At 43.7% G+C, this 21,262-nt stretch overlaps 1 protein-coding gene across 1 annotated transcript in view; it reads left to right on the top strand.

Annotated features, from left to right (window-relative positions):
* LOC105417221 (neural-cadherin-like) overlaps nt 1-21,262 on the top strand; it is a 166,302-nt gene that overhangs the window by 76,330 nt on the left and 68,710 nt on the right. The window contains exons 8-17 of the mRNA XM_029846556.1: nt 743-915; nt 4,266-4,434; nt 5,381-5,551; nt 6,519-6,691; nt 7,820-7,987; nt 9,497-9,746; nt 11,005-11,132; nt 11,230-11,416; nt 13,795-13,938; nt 21,050-21,170. Of these exons, the coding sequence (XP_029702416.1) occupies nt 743-915; nt 4,266-4,434; nt 5,381-5,551; nt 6,519-6,691; nt 7,820-7,987; nt 9,497-9,746; nt 11,005-11,132; nt 11,230-11,416; nt 13,795-13,938; nt 21,050-21,170 (1,684 nt within the window). The remainder of the gene's footprint in view (nt 1-742; nt 916-4,265; nt 4,435-5,380; nt 5,552-6,518; nt 6,692-7,819; nt 7,988-9,496; nt 9,747-11,004; nt 11,133-11,229; nt 11,417-13,794; nt 13,939-21,049; nt 21,171-21,262) is intronic.

The following is a 21,262-nucleotide window of genomic DNA, read 5'->3' as shown; positions in this document are numbered from 1 at the left end:
GGAGGAGGAGGAGTGCTCTCCAACACACAAGTCGTCACATGCAGGAGGATGCATAATGTTGAAAGAACCAAAGCAAAGAACCACACTGTCCATTCAGAGAGATGGTGCTGAGGTCACAGGGTAAAACTGAAGAGAAACAAGGAATAAAATAACATTTTACTGTTCAATTCAAGCACTGTTACTAAAACATAAGGACATAAATGCAATTTAAAAAATGGACATAGAAAATACCATAGAAAATAGAAATAAAATAACGTCACTTGCCAACACATGTGCCATTGTGTTGGACACAGACAATTAAACTCATACTTGTCAGTGCAAAGTTTCCATTTCTTGACAATTTGAAGCAAATGTTTGCATTTGTGTTATAAAAGGCTCCCTGTTGACGCTGGGAATGTCTGGAATGTTGATCCGAACATTCAAGGCTGACAAAAATGTCATGTTTGACAGCTCCTGTTGCTACAGACAAAATCCTGTGAGAAGAGAACGCATCGTCTTTAAATAGAGCAATGTTTAGCATTTCCATCCCTTTCAAAAATAAAAGAAATGAATACCTGAGCAGTTCACATCAGCCAGGTCACCGAAACATTGCGCCACCCATTCCACAATAACCTCTTTGACTTGGTCAGTCCATGGATCTATCATCTAGTCTGGAGGAACTTGGTAGACAAAGACAGGACAGACATGTCTCTACTGATGTTCCAACCACCACTGCCAATGCTTCTGGCCCGTTTGTCTGCAGGCTTGATCCGGCTGCGCTCCAGTCCGCCACCTCACCTCCAGGGTGTTGAATACGTACTCAACATCACGGCAGTAGATGACAATGCCTCCGGTGGACCTCAGGCCCTGTCCTCCACAGCGCAGGTCATAGTGGGAGTGGACGATGTCAACAATAACAAGCCTGTCTTTGAGAAGGTAAGACGACTAAAGGTCCAAATCATTAGACCTTGCTCATTACACCATGTAACTCTCCCCCATTGCTTCTCACCTGTCTGCTTCCTCTATTTATTAGTCCCCTCTGGAGAAGCCATTAGCCATTTTGAGCCTCTCCCTCATGTCCCTTCTACTGTACATGATCTCACTCTTTTAATTAAAGCTTCAAGGGATCTTTTAGCACTTGAAGCTCCACGTCCCCACCTATTTTGTTGTTCTTAATTTGTGTGTCAATTGTCTGGTGTCAGTTGTGAGTTGATAGTTCAAGCCCCTTGAGCTACAACATCTTTAGCAAATATCGTCCCTTTCTGGGTGGACATCTCACCCTATGGGGAAGTGAGTGACAAGTGTTTGTCTTTTGGTTGCACCTTACCAGAGACATCAATGCAAAAAGAGAGCGGAGGGGACAGAGGGACTCCTTGTCCTCAGGATTCATCAGCTCTGTCTCAACTAATCCCCCCCCTCCCCATAAAGATACTGATCTTTGTGATACAGTCAGTCTAACAGGAAATAGAAAGACACAGAAGAAATCCATGTTCGTATAACTGACCTAATTAATCAATCCTCAGTGATGGCGTCTTCATGTTAGTCTATACCTCCGAGACAGCGATCATCAGCAAATCACTAATGTGCTTAATGATTCTCTGGGTTGTCTCAAACGATCGGAACAACCTTGTTGACATGTATCGGTTGGAAGTCAGAATCCTCAGCGCCGCCCTCATGACCCAGTCCCAAAGGTTCACGCACAACCGTCTTTAGATTTGTGGTAAATAGAACACCCAGATTTAGTCCAAGTGAACTCAGTGAATTCCACCGCATCAAATGCTGTTTCCTCCCGTTTCGTCCGTGCGAGACGGAGCAGCCTTCAAACTGGCTCCAATATCAATCTGTTGTCTCGACATAAAACGGTGAAACTGCCGCGCAGCGAGGCATGAAATTCCCGGGATAGAGTGATTATGGTTGAATTGTAGGTCATACACGACCATTTCCACCTGCATATAAAAGTTTACGCGCACCAGTTAAAATGCCAGATTTGGGAGATCTAAAGCAGCGTTAAGATCAATCATTCCAGATCCATTTCCACCGCTAACGTCACCTGTAACATGAACAAAAATCCGTGTGCATGAATACACACATCCTAAAACTCTTACTTTTTTGAGGCACCTTATGATGTTGCACTTCTCAGTCTCTCTGGGTCGGAGTCGATTAACATGGAACATCTCGACCCGTATTTGGCCACTTGTTTGGAAAAGGGCTTCAAATGTATCCGATTATTCCTCAGATCACCCACAGATGTTGGGGTGATCCAGAAAATAATGCGTAATGCTGCCGCTCCTTTGCTCCCTTGTTTTTTTTTGGATCAACATGCATTTTGAGACTCTGGTTAAAAAGTGTAACTTTGGCTTTATCAGGCCATAAAACACGTCCAACACACCTTTAGGTAAATACAGCCAGGTATGTGATCTTTGTGCCCCTGAGGGTTCCTTTCAACAATCACATCTTTGTGTACTTTGGAAGCTTTCTGCAGATCGTAGCTTTTGCTGCTAATTACAATTAAGAAAAGGTCAGAAGAATCCCAGCAGAAGAGCTGAACTTTAGTTGGAATCAATTAGAGTCACAGTAAGTGACGGCAGGTGTGGACTGACTCACATTTAAGACAATCTGAAGGTGGTGGGGTGATTCTGAACATATAGATGTGCGTTCTAATGTAAACAGGCTATTGTAGCTAATTTTAGCGAGCCATTTAGTGTCTCTCTCAGGGTCATGGGGAGGGTGCTGGACCCAATCCCAGCGGTACACAGGTGGAGGCAGGGTCCGCCCCTGGATGAGACAGTAGCTACGTGAGCCTTTTGGAGTTTTGTGCCTTGCTCAAGGGTACCTCGGCAGTGAGTTGTTCTGGCACCTTCCGAGCTTGAACCGAGAACCCTCCTCTTTTCAGTCCAGTCCCCTGCAGCCTGAGCTGCCACCACCCTGATTTGATTTTATTTTCTCCCAACAAAGATTTGTTACTGTGTTTGTTCACGTTTTAAGTCAAAGTAAAGGTTGAAAAAGTTCTGGAATTATTCATCCGGGTCTCACCTTTTTACAGAAACCTGCCATCATAATGTATAGATCCTTTATACCCACTGTAGCAGACTGGGATTGTTAAATCTAAATCTTTTTTTTTTTTAAACCCAACAGTCATGAACATAAGAAGTTTCTGGAAGAGAACACTTTTCAAATAACTTTAAAAAGTTTCCTTTCTAATAAACTTGAGCCAGCTGAAGTGATCTGAAGCTTTTCCACCGGCTATTTTAACATGTGATCTAAGCAACAGCAGCTAAACTGACCACAGGGGGAGACTGTGTGTGTTCTGTCTTCTGCCTCTAACTGTGTGGAAGCTGCAAAGCCAACTGGGAGCGATGGGTGACAACATGCTCGTAGCCTTCAGACAACAGCGGTGGGCGGGAGAAGGTGGTAATTGCACACGTGTCCACCAACAGTCAGACGGCAAAACACCCCAAATTCTTTTTAAAACCCAAGTTTAGTGTTTGGCAACTCAGAGACGGACGTGTTTTGTTGTTTGAGAAAGCTTTCAAATAAATATCAAGAGTCATTTTAGGATATCCAAAAATCATTACCCTGCAATTACTTAAAATGCCCTCCACACCAACCAAAGGGATCTTTCAATAAACAGGTGAAACACACAGGAAGTTCAGTGATTCACAGGTGACATCACAGTGAAGCCCCCATGGTGACAGTAGTCAGGTCTTTTTTGTACTTGTACTCTGAAGCAGAATTTTCTTTTATGAAGTTATCAGGAAACATCCACACAAATGAAACGGAATCCACTCTGAAAGTTGTTCAACCATGATGGAGATACAGGTGCTTTGCAATTTAATTCTTACTGGAATTAAGTAAGAAAAGTAAAACAACTATATCATTTTTATTCAGTTTTGGCCCTTTTGCCTCACAGGTTTGCTGCCCAACCTGATTATGAGCAATTATACACAGTAAACAATGTTTTGCACATTTAATCCCCAAATCCTGCCTTATCTCGTAAAAGATTTTGCCCCCTTCATATAGGTGAGCGGTCGTCACATGTGGTACCGCCATTAAATGCCACCATCCTGTTTTTGGCTTCCCACCAATTACCATGTTCTTTGTTGTTGTCCTTGTCCCTATTTTGGAAGGTGCTCCTGTCATTTTAATTATAATTTTGAAGGGACACAATAATGAATGTCTTTCTGCTGTGTTTGTTTAAATTGAATGTCAAGAAGGATTAGGGGATTATCACAAGACTTTTCTGGAACAGGGGTCTATTTACATGACAATAATCTTTTGTTGGTCAGTGTCAGCAGTACCGAGAGAGCACGTCGGTCCTGGAGAACCAGCCAGCAGGAACGTTTGTGCTGCAGGTCCACGCCGTCGATGCTGACGAGGGCTCCAATGGAAGGGTCACCTATGGCTTCATGCACAAGGACTCCACCGTGCCTGCGTTCAGCATCCACCCAGACACCGGTGCTGCTCCACACCCCCCAAACACCACACGAGTAGACGACAAAGCGCACGCAAACATTTGCGTTGGATATTTATCGTTAGCTCGCCCTAAAACATCAAAGCAGCAACGAGAAACCAGCGCGTTCCTCGGAATCTTCAGACAGCATTGTTAGAAAGGAATATTAACTGAAAACAAAGTTACACATTGATGAAGGTTGTGAACTTTTTTCTTTATAAATTCAGCCAGCAGCACAACCCGGCCCATAGATACGCAGTTCTCATTTTTCCGGCTCTATAGGCCACCACCACGGCTCATATTCAGACTGCGAAAGCAACCAAAGACTTTTTTTTTAAGACAAAGTCGTGGAATGTTAAGCACTGGCCGGGTCAATCACCTGACCTGAGTCTGGCGGAGCTGAAAAACTGAATGGAAAATGTCCCAAGAACAAGCAGGAAGTGGAGATAGTTGGAGGAGAGGCCTGGCAGAGCATCAGCAGGGATGGAACCCAGCATCTGCTCGTGCTGCGAAGAGAGCTGCAACCAAGTTTTAGGAAGTGAAAGTTGTTTGTTTTGTCTCGTTGCTTTTGGTCCCTCAACAAGTGGGAGGAACATATAGAAACTGCTGTCGTTGCTACACCTGGTTTGGATGTAAATACCCTCAACTTAAAGCAGGAAGTGTGCAGTTAAAACACACGTTTGAGATGAGAATTGTGTCGTCGTCGGCACAATTCAATTCTATTTTATTTTCTCTTTACATTATTGGGTCGACACGCCTCCTTTTATTCTAAATTTTAAAATTCTGACCATAATTGCGTTTAGATTTAAAACAACGTTGCCTGTTTAACGTGGGTAACAGTCAGGACTCTAAGCGGTGATTTATTCCTGCTGCAGGCAGGATGAGACAACGATGAGAGCTCTTTGCTTTAAACGATCCGTCTCATCAACCTTGTTATCTTTCTGGCTCTAGGAACAATTGTGACAGCCAGGAAATTTGACAGAGAACGCCAGCGGGAGTACGCGGTGACGCTAACGGCCACAGACCAGGCAGCAGACCCGCTCATCGGCATCTGTCAGCTCACCATTCACATTCTGGACCAGAATGACAACAATCCCAAATTCGAGAACATCCGATATGAGTGTAAGAAGAAGGTTCACGTGCCCACACATGCATGCTCCTCCAGTGTGTAGTTGTAACCCGTCGACAGCAGCGCTTCATACATCTCATCTTCACAGCGGCTCGTTAGCATACAAACCGCCGCCCGACGTGCCTCCATCTTTATGGCGGTTTGCATAATTAGTGGTTAAATTAATCCCTCGTTGCTGAGTACAACCAACATCAGGAGTTTGATGATGGCTTTGACTGGAATGAGAGACAGGAAGCATCCTGTTCCCTCCTGTGAAGGTGGGACAAGACATCGCTCTTTATTTGGGTGGTATATTTACATATTTGTACGTTGACGATTTTACCAACCGATGCGAATGTTTGTCCTTTATGCTAAGCAATGAAAGTCGATCCTGTTTCAGGTTTCTGGTTCTCCTCTTCCTCTCTGTCTTCCTCGTCTTCACCTGTCCCTCCCTGTCCCACCCCTCTTCTTTATTCAAGCGAGTCTGCTCCTGTCATTTGTTGTCCTCCATGTTTGCCTCAGACGATGTTTTCCTCTGCTGTTTTAGTGTTATTGCTTCCTCTTTCTCTTTCTGCTTCCCTCTTTGGTTTATTGGTTCTATTTACATTTAAATATCTACTTAAATGTTCCCCACATTCTGTCATTTTCCCACTTTTGCTAAAATCTAAAGGCTTTATTACATTGTGGCCTAACGGTGATGGAAAAATAGCACCGTTATCAATCAGATAGTTCCCCACGAACCTCTGAGGGCATGATTCAAGCTTCTTTTTACATGACCATCAGCCCTTCTGTTGATCCTCACTGGCATTTTCCCCCTGCTCTGTCTTCAGTTGCTGTTTTAAGCAGAGTGACGCAGTTTTTTATCTCTGACAGTCTTGACAGCAGCGATAACGTTGTGACTTGTACAGTCCTCAGTCCTGCACATTTCTCACATCCCTACAGCCTTGAAAATACACCGCACTCCTTTTTTTTCTGTCTCAGACTTTCTTCGCGAGGACACAATGATTGGGACCAGTTTCTTGCGGGTGGCAGCTCATGACGATGACTTTGGCACCAACGCGGCCATCACGTACTCGATGTCCGCCGAACAGCCCGAGTATCTTCGGGTCAACCCGTTGACAGGCTGGGTGTACGTCAACCAGCCCATTTCTCAGGTAGAAGACATTTTACAGAGTATTTTTATTGTTTTAACCAAACCCTCATCATACACAGAACCCCAAAAAATCGGGAATTACTCATAAAGAATCTCACCTATGAAGAACAAGCACATTTTCTTTCATTTAAAAGAATTAGAATACAGTCAGAATGGAGGAATCTTTTATTTATACATTTATAAATTTATACAATTTTTAACGGTGGCGCTTTATCAGTTTATCAAGTGAATGACCTGTGATACATATGATAGTCAAGTCAAGAGCCTTACAGTTGCTTTATTCATTTTATAGGGTGTCTATTTATTTAACAAGTGAATCCAATGCGCCACCTTAGTTTTTACTCTGTTCTAGTAAGAGGTTTGAATTGTTTGTAACTTTTTATGTTATTGTAGGTGAAGTGTCGGCTCTGCTCCACAGAGCTCTCTTACATCAATAAGAGCACTTCATCAAAGCTGAGGCATTATAGAGCTCGGCATGGCAATGAAGAATTGGCAGATACTCGTGACAGAACCAGAAAACATATCCACATCTGCATCAACTTGCACTTAAAACTCTCTTCTCACCATCGTCATCTGCACCGTGTGAAAGAGTATTTTCTAAGGCTGGGGAGCTGGTGTCTAAGAGGAGAAATCGCCTCCAAAAACTTTTGTTCCTCATAAACTAATCACTTTTTTGTCTTATTTCATATGATTTAACAGTTAAGTTAACAAAGAATGTGTGTACATAAGTAAAAAATTGTAACTCTGAATTGTAACTCAAATTTGCTATATTTTAAATACCAACTCAGTTTAGCAAACAAGGAATTCCTTTACCTGCAATCATTTTATAACTACTGCAGGGGTCACTATCAGGTGACCAACACAGTATCAATACAGTGCCCACACAGTTTGTGTAGTGTGTCAATACACTCCTTGAGGTATCATCGTCCCATCACTACTCCTAACATTCTTTGGTGAGAAATTCTGCTTTTATTACACCAGGCGCCTTAAAAGCGGGTTGAAACCTGAGTTACATTCGTGATGTTCTGGAAATACTTCCCCCTTTCTCAGCACAACCAGAGAACCTTGTAATTAGGACCCAGTCAGGCGCACCTTTGCATAAACGCCTGTGGTTTTCTGTGTCCAACAGAGGACCTACATCACCAGAGAAATTGTGGCCACAGACGGCGGCAACAGGAGCAGCTCAGTGGAACTTTCTGTCACCATCACCAACGTGAAGAACCAGCCTCCGCAGTGGGACAAGGAGAGCTACACCGTGGTCATTCCGGAAAACACCGTCCGAGACACTCCTGTTGTGGTACATAAAAAAGAATCCGATTTGAACATCCCACTGAACATTATCACGTACAAGCTAACCCACAGAGTTGTTACCACTCTTCAGGTTAAAGGAATTTGGTGCTAATAGGATTCGTTTTGGAGCAAATAAGGAATATTGCTACCTTATTAGTTCTTTAATGGATTCAGCTTCTCATAAACTGATCCAAATATAGTTTATTAATGCTAAGTGTGTACTACCAAAACATTAATCCCCCCCATAAAAGGGAGACAGAGAGAGAAAATGGTTCTTTCAGTCAAAAAATGTCATTTCTGTGTGGTTTTTATGGTTTAATGGAGACAGAGTAACTGGCAGCAGGTCTCGACAACACTTGCAACTGGATGTTTTTAACAAGAATTTTCATATTCTGCACGCTTGGCGGGGCCTCCCATAATTGCAGGTGCAGAGCTTCCAGCTAGGTCACACATTCATGTAGTGGATCATGTGGATGACATTTTTCCTTTAATTGAGGGTAGCAGCTTTGAGCAGCTTCTCCTTAATTAGTTGAGACAGCCCCGACCGTAAAAAAATTGTTTGTTCCCATAATTTTGTGCTATTTAAGTTTGACTGCATGAATAAGTGTCCATTTGGGTGGCAGATAGTTTTCATTTCATCTATTTTTCATCTCTCATTTCTTGCAGTTCTGCTATAAATGAGAAGATGATTACTTTCCTGGAATTATTGCTGCCGGGTTTTCTTTTTTCTGACTTGAAAATGTGTTTCCGTGCCTTTTTTTTCCCTATTTGGAATATCTTTTTGAGTGAAATAAAGTGTTCTCGAGTGTGAACTCTGAGAAACACAGCGAGGGGCATGATGGACACGGTCTGAAGTGACACGGGTGTGAAATGATGTGTCGCAGCACGACACTGGGGTGGAAGCCATCTTTTTTGCTACGTTTCCTTCAGGGAATGAAGCGACTCTAAAAACGAATGTAATGTATATACAGTATGTGTTTGATCATATTTACATCATTGGCTATGAAAATCAGTCAAGATGGAACTGAAGATACAGAAACTGAAGTCATAATTTTTAGAAGCATGATGAGAAACTGGAGCTCATACAGCAAAGAGCAGGATTTAGAGACGCTGTCAGCCTCATTCTCATCCTCTCTTGACGCTTGTGACAATCCCCCCAATATTGAGTCCAAAAGTTTGAGTCTGTAACAAACAAATGTAAAAAAAAATTTGTCATTAAATTGAAGCATAAAATCTAAAACCAAAGAAGGCCCTAAAAATGAAGTAAAATCACAAAGAAAGGATAAAAAGACTGGCAATTTTAGCAAACCTAAGGAAATTACAATCCATTTGGACTTATTCCATCAGAACCTAAACCAAGAATTTGAAGACTTTCTTTGAAAGAACCTCATTTATTGTCAAATGATTTAGTTCCATGACATGTGACATGTGTCTATATGCAGGAACAACATCCAATAATCCAAAGTAATGCACTGTATCGCGTGTTGGTTTTACTGGACCGGTCTTTATTTCACAGACCATCAAAGCGACCTCTCCTCTTGGGGACCCAAGAGTAACCTACAACCTGGCCGATGGAATGGTCCCTGAGACTAACATGCCAGTCCGCTTCTACCTGACCCCCAACCGTGAGGACGGCTCAGCCTCCATCCTGGTAGCAGAGCCCCTGGACTACGAGACCACCAGGAACTTCATGCTGAGGGTCCGAGCTCAGAATGTGGCTGCGGTGCCGTTGGCAGCCTTCACCACGGTGTACGTCAACGTCACAGGTGGGTATCTCACTGCGCTGGTTCGTTAGCCCCAACTAACGAGGTCAGACACGGAGCTGCCAATGGTGAAAGTTGCTGTCGCGTTAAAATCATTTGTTAGAAATACATTGAAAAACCACATTGACAAATATGCACGATTTATTGGTATTAGCAGGGACTGACTGTCTTTTTTAATTTTAAGTTTCAACCAATAAAATGTGGAGTACCTTACTGCCAGCCTTGTCTCAGCATCGTTGCTATGATACCGCCATTATTTTTAAGCTTTTTTTAAAATTAAATTCCACGACGGTTGACTGTTTAAGTCCCAAAAAAGTGGAGAAGCGGGATCCTTTGGAAGGGAAGCACGAGTCAATCCCATTACTGTGCATTCTGACTGAAGCTACATTCTTCAGTTAGATTTATTCCAGTTTCCTAATTTCCTATTCCACTAATCCAAATCATTTCCAGACTTTACTTATAATCAGTTTAGGAGGGAACCATAAAGACCCTTACTGCCCCCCCCAATGAAAACATTGACCCCCCCAAATCTGGATGAAAATGTCCGTTTTAATCTCTTTATCCAGTAACAAACACTGCTCACAAGCGGACTTTTCCCTTTGTAAAATCCACTTTGTGGTAGTTCAACTCCAGTCATCTTATTACTAACTAATTAACAAACTTAATAAACATAGTGGCCCTTGTCCTTTTGTAAAACTATCCACCCACACACAAAGATACATATTCTAATAAATATTGCATTGAATTGGAAAATTATTATTTCATCTAGAACCCCTCCCTTGTTTCCCTTCTACACGCTTCTCCTCCTCCTCCTCCTCCTCCTCCTCCTCCTCCTCATCCTCCTCCTCCTCCTCCTCCTCCTCATCCTCCTCCCTCCTTATCTGTCTCAATAAAAGGCTCTCTGACTTCTTCAGAGGCAGCGTGGCCAAGGCATGGAGCTCTGTAATGGATTTATGGCCTCATTTCTAATTTAGAGGAAAAGACATTTACTCAGAATAAAGAAACAAAAGAGTTTGAAGAATCATCTTGAAGTCGTGGCAGTCAAACGTTAGCCTGAAGTTAACCATATTCACATTTCCCCTGTAATTAGTACATATCCAACGACTTCCAGTCAATGTTTTACATCCACTCGACGCAAAAACTGAAAGAGTTGTAGTTGAACGAGCAGTGATGGATGAAGTGGTGAGTGTCTGAAAGGACGGAGAAGACTTGATGCTAGCTGCCGCGTGTCTCACTGTCTCTCTCCGTCGTGTCCCTCCAGACGTCAACGACAACGTTCCATTTTTCACCTCTTCCATCTACGAGGCCTCAGTCACCGAGGGAGCCGAAGCGGGAACGCTGGTGTTCCAGGTTTCAGCCAATGACCTGGACTTGGGTCTCAACGGCAAGGTAAAAAAAAAACACTTTTATTTATTCAAACGTTCTGGATCGTCGCTCGGCGAGCTGCTGTTTTTCAATCGCTTGGATTTGTCATCGATCTGCACAGATCTCCTACTCGTTGCTGGAGGATCGCAGCGGGGACCACCAGTTCTTCCGTATTGATCCAGAGCTGGGATTCATCTACACGCAGACAGTGTTTGATCGTGAGACCAAAAGCTCGTACCTGCTGGAGGTTCAGTCAGTGGACGGTCAGGAGTCCGCACGGCCCGGCAAACATGGACAACCCAACTCTGGTAAGAGAAGCTGGTCAGACCGGAGCAGAGGTGAGCCCGCTTAAACAGTCGTTTAGCTTAAATCCAGAGACGATCTGACGCCTTTACTGAAGCTGTAGAAGGAGTTACGCTGCTCCTGAACCTGAGGGGAGGAGCAGACCCGGTGCTGCTCTGCGTGACCTCACAGTTGAACCCAGAGCGGTTGCGTTTAATGCTCCGCTGGTTTCAGGCTCCAGGATGAAACCGATACAAACCGCCACCACAAAATATTCAAAATATTCATCAAAAGCAGCGATGCTCCGTGTTTTCCCGCCGTCCCTTTTTCTCCACGCCGAAGCCCCCTTTTAGCCCCCCATTTATATGGGCTCTCTTCTTTTATTCTCTTTTACTAAATAAACGTAATAATGTTCCGTTTGCATGTTCCACCGACGGAGGGGCAGCGGATAATGAGCAGATGTTCCGACAGATGCGCGGACGAAGAGAGGTGTTAAAGAAACTGCAGTACAGACCCAGAATATATTTTTAATAAACATGTTCATATTTTATTAACGGGCGCTCTCTCTAGGTTTTTCTCACTCACTTTCAGGGTAATACAAACAGAAGTTAAATATTAATCAGAGCGGAGGCTGAGGGACGGCTCTGAAGCTGCGGGAGTGATTTTTTTTTAACGTGGGCTGAATATTGGATGAGGTGGCATGAAGAAGAATCGGTGACGGGCAAATTAACAGACACTTAACGAGCGTGTGCGCACGCACGCGCGCACGAGCTGGCAACCACGGGCAGTCAGCGAGGGAACACCCGGCAGATTATTTCAGGGTATCAGAGTCAAGTCTGAATATAACACATCTCATCACAGGCTGAAGAGCTGCTGACCTCAAAACTCGCTGGTAACACACTTAAATGTGGAAAAATGACAATCCCCAAGTTAAAATCCCATTGCCACAAATGTGCACGGCGGCCGTGCGCTGGTTCTCGTTAAAAAGAAGGCCGGATCCCAAATGGTCCTGTAGGTCCGTGAGGAAGTGGAGGATAGAAAACAGAGGAGCGGCCTGGAGGCCCAGAACAACAAATCCTGATTATAAGGAAACGCAGGCGTCCCAGTAACTCCACTGGTGTCTCCAGTCTTTTACACGGTTTTTATTATTTTGTTAAAGAGTGTTATCCCAGTAAAGGGAAATGATATAATAAATCCAGTAAATGTAGGAGTAATCCAGCAGCAAAAGCCGGCGGATCGTGTGTGGAAAGCAGGATGCAGCCGCTGATGGATGAATAAAGCTCATTTATTTCTCAGCGACACAATAGCGGCGCTCTAATGAGATCTCTCTCTGTCGATGACCTGGTGGATGGATGAAGGTGGGTCGCAGCCCTTCACCTCGACCCCCCCTTCATCCGCGGAAAATGGAATTTTTAGCCTGTGGCGGCAGCAAAGATGCACAACGGATCAAATCAAGTTTGACTTTAAAATCTTAAAACGAATGCAGACGTCACGCTTCAGTTTAAAAGGTGATAAATCCCATAATTAACGGCGATTAACCAGGTCAGAGATTTTACATATTTCCCGTTTGATTTTTCAAGCTCGTCTCTATTTGTTTTTTCATTTTTCTATTTTTTTTATTTGACTGTTTTTTCACCTGTGGTTTTTCCTCTACGGTCTTTACACACACTATTCAAGCGTCGCCCCCGAAGAAAATAAATGTCCCAGTAAGGTATGGAAACACTGGCTTTAACCCTACACATCCATACGTCCTCCAAAGAAGCGAGAGTGTTGCACATTGGAGGCTGCTGACTGCTGCAGAAAACCCCCAGAAACAGAACTTTTACTCCAAACAAGATCTCCTACTTGTGGAGACGGAGCCGGACGAGTGATGAAAGAGTCAAAACATGGTCGAACATGCACCATTAGCCGAAGAGCGGGGTGAGGAGGGTCTGCTCATCCACTGTTTTCATCCTCTGTGCCTTTATTTACCTTTCTCTTCTCTTCATATTCTATATACCATCCCCTCCGCAGGCTTAAATATTTCATCACATCTAGATCCGTGTATAGCAAGTTGTGCTTGTTTTGATACCAATATGAAAGGAGCTGAAGATTGTTGCTTTCTCAACTAGCAGACCTTCACTGATGACCCCAGGGTGCTTTGTTTTCCTCTTCAGTCTGCAATTGGAGGCTGAAGGAGAAAAAGAACCAGCCTGCTTTAATGATAAAACAGGCTGAAACTGTGAAGATGCACCACAGATAGGAGGGAAAAAAGATGGTTTTGTGTTTCTTTGAGCATGGCCGAGCTGGGGAAAGGTGATTAAATTGTTGCTATAGGGGCAGAGAAAAATGTTTGTTGTTGCGGATATCTGCTGTCTCTCTGTGCGTATTTCATTCTTTATCTTTTGTGTTTGTGTTACTTCAGACACGGCGTATGTCCGCGTTTTTATCAGCGACGTGAACGATAACAAGCCGGCATTCGCACAGGCGTCTTATGAGGTGGACGTGGACGAGGACGCCGATGTCGGATTTGCCATCCTCACCGTCAGCGCCAACGACGGGGATGAAGGTGGGTCACGTGGGAGACAATGTGGACGTGTGTGGATGTGAAGAGCTGACGCTGTCAATTCCAAATTCCACCAGTACGCTGCCGCAGCGTCTCTATTCTCTGTCGCCCTAAATACTCTTTTTACTCCTCTGCTTTGTTTGACCCTCGTTTAAAAAGAAGACAGGCAGAAATGTGCGACCTCAAGCCAGCCTCTGCGCAGGCAGCCGATTATAATAACCTGTTGCAGAGGGGCAGAGAAAAAGCAGCCGCGTGTTTAGTTGTGTATTTGTGCATCCCAACCTTCTACGAGTGGAATTTGCTGCTTTTTTTCTCGAGGTTTACCGCAGCGCTTGTGGATCTGCTCTTTCATTTTGTCTACAAAAGACATGTTATTCGACATGACCACCATTTCATTTTTTTTAAAAAGGATCCCTCAACGTCAAACGCACGGATTTGTAGTCATTCAAGTCTTACTGGCGGGGGCATAAAAAACCTGCTCAACCCGCCAAAGTTCATCCCCCACAATGCAACACTTCCAAAAAGTTTTTCTATCCCCTACAATGTTGAGGCAAACGAGATGTCTATTAGTTCTGTTTCTGTTTTTATTTTATTTTTTTAAAATTCTGTTTAAATCTTGCTTTTAAATATTTGAACAGCGCTATGAGCTTTTATTTTGGCGGGGCACTCATTTAAAATGATGGAAGGGGAAGGCCCAAGACCGACACATTGGCTGACTGAAAATAATGATTTGATGATGTTCAAAGAAGAAACCTTAAAAATCTGGAAAATCTGAAAGAAAAGCAACCACAGATCATCGCATTATATTATTTCTGTATTCACAACAACGTTGACGCGCCGCTGTGATGTTAGCTACTCATGAGTGGTGTGTGTTCCACCTTATTCCCTCCCCAGCACAGTCTTGTTGCCACAGTCAGACCTCTATTATTCTATGTGGAGCTTCCCTTTGATATTAATCATTAATGACCCCCAGAGAGAAATGGAGAGGGAGGAAAAAAGATTAGAGCCTCTTTTTTTTCCATTTCCTTTTTTCCATATTAAAAGCTCTGGTGACGTCAGAGTTATGAACCAGAGATAGTTTTTTTTTTTCGATGTTTTTTTGTTTAAGACTGACAGACAAAAAGAAATCATCAGAGAGGGCTGAGGCAAATTAAAGTAAAACCACTCTGAGACCTTTTAGAAGTCCCGCAATTCAAAAGTCTGGTGGTGAAACAAAGTTGAACAGAAAAGTGTGAAAGGACGGAAAAACACGCTAAATAATGAACGTGCTGATCAGACTTTGACCTGCAAGTGTAGCAGCTAGAAAAGACAAGTGAAGTCCTTCAACCATTTGAACGGAAACGACACGACGGACACAAGCCAAAGAGATACTGTGAAAGCTTTAAAGAGGCTCAAACCAACCCAGCATCTTCTGCAGAAGTGTGTGGAGGGCTGCACCTGATCACGCTGATCGCCGCGTGCAGCCGCTAACAGCTGAGGATGTGGACCTGGGGGGGCTTTTTAGAGTCCATCTCTTTGATCGGTCCAAACGTCACATGTAAACCATGAAGTGAGAGCAGCGTTTCCACAAGTCTGTGGCCTTGGAAGATCAAGTCACTGAAGGATGAAGCACAAACACGGGCTGCATCCACCAGCAAGTGACGCGACGATAAGTCAACAGCAATCTTTTAGAGATCAACAGCGGCTTACAGACAGTGTCGCCTCATCGTGGCACTCAGCGCTGCGCAATAATGAACCGGTTACAGCTCACTTCAAGTCATTGTCGTAAAAAGAAAAAAAACAAGTGCACATAAAGCACTAAAATGTGCTGCTGTTTCTCTGTTGTTCCTGCACGAGAACATCAACAGACATTCAGGGTGAAATCAGGAGAGAACATTGGTTTTAACTTTCCTGACACCTTTTGGTCGTCTCTATTTTCATCCTTTATGCTACAGTAATGCTGTTTGCAATATGAGACCAACACACGGGTCAACATCATCCTCTCACACATGGTTGGAGAAGTTAGATAAGCGACTCTATCAACCTGAAGATCAGTTAGACCAAACTGAAACCACATCATAATGTGGAAAAAAACGTAAAGCAGGAAACAAATTGCCTGGTGAGAGAGATGTTGGTGTCACAGACATCAGGTAGCTGGCGTCCTCCTTCCTCACAGACTTTACAGCAGCTGTATAAAGGCCTCTGTTTATGGGTTCAGAGTGTTATTAAGCATCTGTTCACAGACACAAACAATGGTATTAATGTATATATATACCAGCAGGGGAGAGGGAATCGAAGAGCAGCTATGCTTGAGACTATTGTGAATGAATCATGTTTGGAGGGACTAGAACCTTAAAGGATAAGGACCCCTCATTCAGTCGTGGTCAAGCTCTAAAATTAAATAAAAATAGACTTACAGGCTAGGTGACCAGCAGGTCAACAACTCGCCCTAATGACGTTACTGCAAGTGCAATAAAGGAGATCAGGTTGATCCGAGCAGAATGATGATTTATCACATAGAAGAAGAGGGTTGAGTTATAACCCGGCCTCCCATGGATGCTGCCGCAGACCAGTCCGCTCTGAGAGCACCTCCTTATTATTCCGAACAAAATCAAAAGTTAAAGAGTCCAAGAAAGGACAGGAAGCGCAGGCCTCCGCGGAGACAGCTAGGACGGAGGGCTGTAGAGTGACAATGCTGAGCTGGAGGGAAAGACGGTGAGTGGACGTCTATATTGGGGGTCACGTTATGAAGAAAAGAAGAATCCTGCAGTCCTTGAGCCAGCGAAGGGTGCTAGTCCATAGCAGCCCACCCACACCATTCATGGAGGCTTCGAACCCTGAGAGTAGCAGGTATGAGGAGACCATTAAAACCTCCATACAAATGCTAATCTAATGCTGCCATGAGCTAATGGACTTGACCATTCAACTGGGTCAGCTCTGTGTTTTTTAATCTACTATTTTTATCTGTGTGGTTGTTTCTCCGGTGCACTTTTAAACATGACAGTTGTTGTTGTTGTTTTGCTTCTGAACAACGTCTGTTCCCAGAAACAGCTATAACAGGAACCCTTTTCATTACTATGACAACCAGCGGTGGAGGCTGTTATCGCTCTCTTGGCTCTGTTGTCTCATCTTATACAACGTAGCGATGACATTTACGTTTTCCATTTCAGGATTTTTTTTCCGGCTCCGCATTTTTTAGGGTTGATTAGTGGAAGCATATATGTATCGAATACGGCGTCATTTTTATAAATGTAACTACCTGAAGCAACACAGGCTTCTTCCCTTGGTTGTGTGTTTGCTGAACTGGCGCCAGATTAGCTGCAAACATATTTAGAATTTGCGATGGGAAAAGAGCAGAATTGAAGATGAGTTCTGGCAGCTTAACATTAGAAAAATCTGAAGAGACGCTGGAACAGACACAAAGGATTCTGCTCCAGATGGGATGTTGTTGATAAGTGTGACATGCATGATGGCTTTATCTGCATCATCTGTGTGTGCATGTGAGTGTGTGAGTGTGTGTGAGAGAGGGGGAATTGGAGAGTGACATACACACAGGAAGAGAGAGAGTTTAATTCATCACAGCTCCTACAGGGAAATAAAGACTTAAAATTGGTCCGATTGGGAAAACACATATTCTTTGTGTACTTTACTAGTTGTGCTACATTTTAAGCTGCTACTTTGGTCCTTTGGGGCTCAACATTTTTTCTAAATACTTAAAAGATTGAAGAAAACAGAGGAAGAGGCAGAGAGAGGAGTCGGGGACACAATTGCACAAATCCCCTAATGTCTCATTTAAAAATGCCAACAGCCAGACGCTACAAAATGATCTGGATTACTGCATACTCTTTTCTTCTTCCTTCACTTTCATCTTGCTAATAAGCCGTGGATCCCGTCTCGTCTTCAGAGCTCTCTTTTTCCCTTTTATATCATTATGAGGAGCGAGCCATAAAGTGTTGAGAGGCAGACTTCAGCTCCAGTAATTGCCCTGATAGGGAAACGTTGTTGGTCAGAATTTTGGACTTTATTTACAAAAGGAAGCAAAAATAATCAGCTGTCCCTCAGCAATGTGAGGAATTGGTCAGTTTGTTTTATTTTAAATGTGGAAAGTGTCCATATTTTATTCATCTTCCCGTCCGTAACAGTTGCTTCCCACTTAAATATGTAAAAAGAAATCACTTTATATTTATATTATTTGAAAAATAATTGCTGCCACCAAGACGTGTTTATGGCTACAACTGCGAAATTCAATTAAAAAAAGAAGCAGCAGAAAATTGAATATTAATTCATAGGAGCTGATTTTGGAGCGATCCTCTCTTCGCTATCTGCCAGCCGAAGCTCTCGGCCCGGTTTCAGCTCTGCTCCCACGTCCAAAACCCATGTGAAGTCATTTAAGCCTGAAAACAAAGCTTCGCTGGGGTGGACTGAAAAAGTGTGGAAATCCTGAGGGGTTGTTGTCTCAAACCCAGCTGGAGCGTTCCAGCCTAAATCGGATCAGGTGACTGAGGCAGCTCAGCTTCCCCTAAAATGTCGAATATGAACTGATCAAATATGTAACGTTGTGCTACCGTTTCAGGGATCACATCGCGTGGGAGTCAAAAGTCAGCTGATTCGATAAACCTTGCGTAACTTCTCACGCGGTCCCGCAGCATCGATGGTTTTGCCCGTAGATCGCGAGCATGGGCCGATTTGTCATTGCTTTGAAACCGAGACGTTGTCCTTCCCCTGGACGCTTGGCAACTGGGGGGGCGGAGTGGTGGGCTGGCCTCGGCCATGGCCTTCCGCCTGATAGTCGAAGGATAAGTCGAAAGGCGGAATTCTTTTTGATTGACAGCTATTTTGACATAAACAGGAGCTGAGTCCCATCTCAGATTTTACTAGTGAAGACGGAAACCAATTTCTTATGTGCTTAATTTACTGGACTCGGAATGCACAACTCCACAAGATCCAAAAAGGGTGCCAGCCTCCCCTGTTTGAGACTACAGCCCCCACGAGGACACAACTCCCTTATTACTGAGGGAGTGGAGTGACTTCAGGGAAAATCTTTATTTAAACTTCATTAAGTTTAATTACCCTATGAAAAACCATAGAAAATGAAAGCCCTCATGGTGTACAGGAAGAGGCAGAGCACTGAGGACCGTCCACCTCACCAGCGACCGCTGTCATTTTTAATAGACACTCATCTTGTTGTCAATCAGTTAAACGACTTCATTTAATAGTTTAAGTCGTTCCAAAGACCGAAGCAGGTAAAAATCTTTCTCCCTTGTTGAGATCAAAAAGCTGCCAGAGTGCCACAAGGTGGTGTCTGCTATTATTTCATGTGTTCTCACCCCCGTCGGCACCACAGAGACATCAACATTTCTCTTTTAAGAATGGTGGATCTGCTCATCCCGACGGTCAATAAAGCAAAGGAAACCATATTTGACCTTCCTGATGAGAGGACCATGAAACCAGCAACTACGTTGCAAATGAGCACACAACAAAAAAAAAGCTCTTCTACCAGATGTGGCATGGTGGCATCATCCCCCTCCCTCCTCCCAAAAATCCTATTTCATTTCAGAATATGAACTCTTCCCTCTGTGTGGACACCTCAGTAACAAGTCAAATTGTTGACTATAAAGTTGAAATCCATTTCAACACACTGACTCACACACACACACTTTCTGGTGTAACGTTCCAGTCAAAAGGCAAAAAAGGTAGCGACGTTAGGTTTCAGTTTTCCAGGCAATAGTAAATGGAAAATGCACGTGAACAAAGTGCGTTTCGCCATTCTCTTTTGAGTGTTTGCATTGACCACAGCTCAGCACCAGATAGCAGTAACATACTTTTGATAATGATGAATCTATCAAGAGATTAGTGTTATACGTAACCCCTGCAACTCCCTGTCGGTAGGAAAGAGAACGCAGGTTCCACATAAACGCCATCCACCATGTCCGACTCCAGCTTCCGTGCCTGCCAGGTTATCAACAGGAGGAACCCAGGTCGATCCCTCACTCTCATCCCCACTTTGGTTGCGTTCAGGCTCGAATTTGAAAGCCCTGATAGGCGCAGCCATATTCCTGCCTGCTACTATTAGCAATTAGCAACTGTCTAGCATTGAGCAACTATTTTGTCTGGCGTTGACTGAGCCTGGACTTACAGCACCTGCACAAGTGCCCAGTTTATGTCTTCCTCTCCCACTTCACCGTCACTGTTGCATTAAAATGTAACCGACAGCCCAACAGTTTTCTGAAAGTACAGTAAAGGAAAAACCAATAAACTCTTATTTATTCAAGGTAGTTTTCTCTGTCAACTGGACTGGGTTTCTTCTCTTGAAGAGAAGAAACCCAGTGGCATGGTGGCATCATCCCCCTCCTTCTCTTGAAGAGAAGAAACCCAGTCCAGTTGACAGAGAAAACTACCTTGGATACAATGACCTGGATGACTGAGAATTTACACAGACTCTTATTTATTATTTTCCTCTTAAATGGCCGTGATGCTCCTTCAATAGTAATAACAGGAGTGTCAAACTCTCCACATCTGTTACAAGAACACCTTTTAGTGTGGCTGGTTTTGGCCTTGTAAAGTGCATAATGGACTTTGTAATGTTGGTCTAGAACTTTATAAAAGAACAAATAAAGCAAAGTTAAATGTATGGCAACTCCGGGGGGGGGGGGGGGGGGGGGGAGGTGCAGCCTCCACTCTTAATGGGTCTATAGCTACAAGCTTCGCTCAGCTGGATTTGGGGAAACTCTGAAATTCTTCTGAGCAGATTTCTGGGTTCTATAGGCAGCGTCAGTGGGCGGCTGCTTTTGGTTCTCCGCAACAGTGTTTCATGCGGTTCAACTCGGTCTCTGACAACTCGTGGACATTCTGAGCTGCCCACCTCATCATGGATGTGATCCAAGGGTCATGGGGCACCTCCAGGATTCACTGACCTATGGGGCCTTGATTCCCTCAAACACGCTGCATATAATTTGGGTATGAAGTTTCCTCAGAGAACCTTGCTTCTCTCCATTTATAAGATATTTTCCTGTTGTTCTTTTGACCTTGTGACTTGTTTTGTACATTGACAGCTGTGAGGACGTCCTTCAAAACTACGCACAGCGAATTAGATTCACTACAGGTGGAAATTAATGCAGGTTCTGTTCTTCTACAGGTGGGAATGCGAAGCTGCGCTACCAGATCACATCTGGGAACACAGGAGGGGTCTTTGATGTAGAACCAGAGGTCGGCACCATATTTGTCGCCCAGCCTCTGGATTATGAACAAAACAAAAGGTACGGAGCTAGTTGGAATTATTATTGGTTTCTGGACCTAAGGAACTTTGAAGTAATAAAGATGATGTTTTGCATATCAAAGCAAATGTATT

Source organism: Takifugu rubripes, chromosome 13 (assembly GCF_901000725.2).
Source record: "Takifugu rubripes chromosome 13, fTakRub1.2, whole genome shotgun sequence".
In the NCBI taxonomy this organism is placed as follows: domain Eukaryota; kingdom Metazoa; phylum Chordata; class Actinopteri; order Tetraodontiformes; family Tetraodontidae; genus Takifugu; species Takifugu rubripes.
This window is presented reverse-complemented; position numbering and strand designations above follow the sequence as displayed.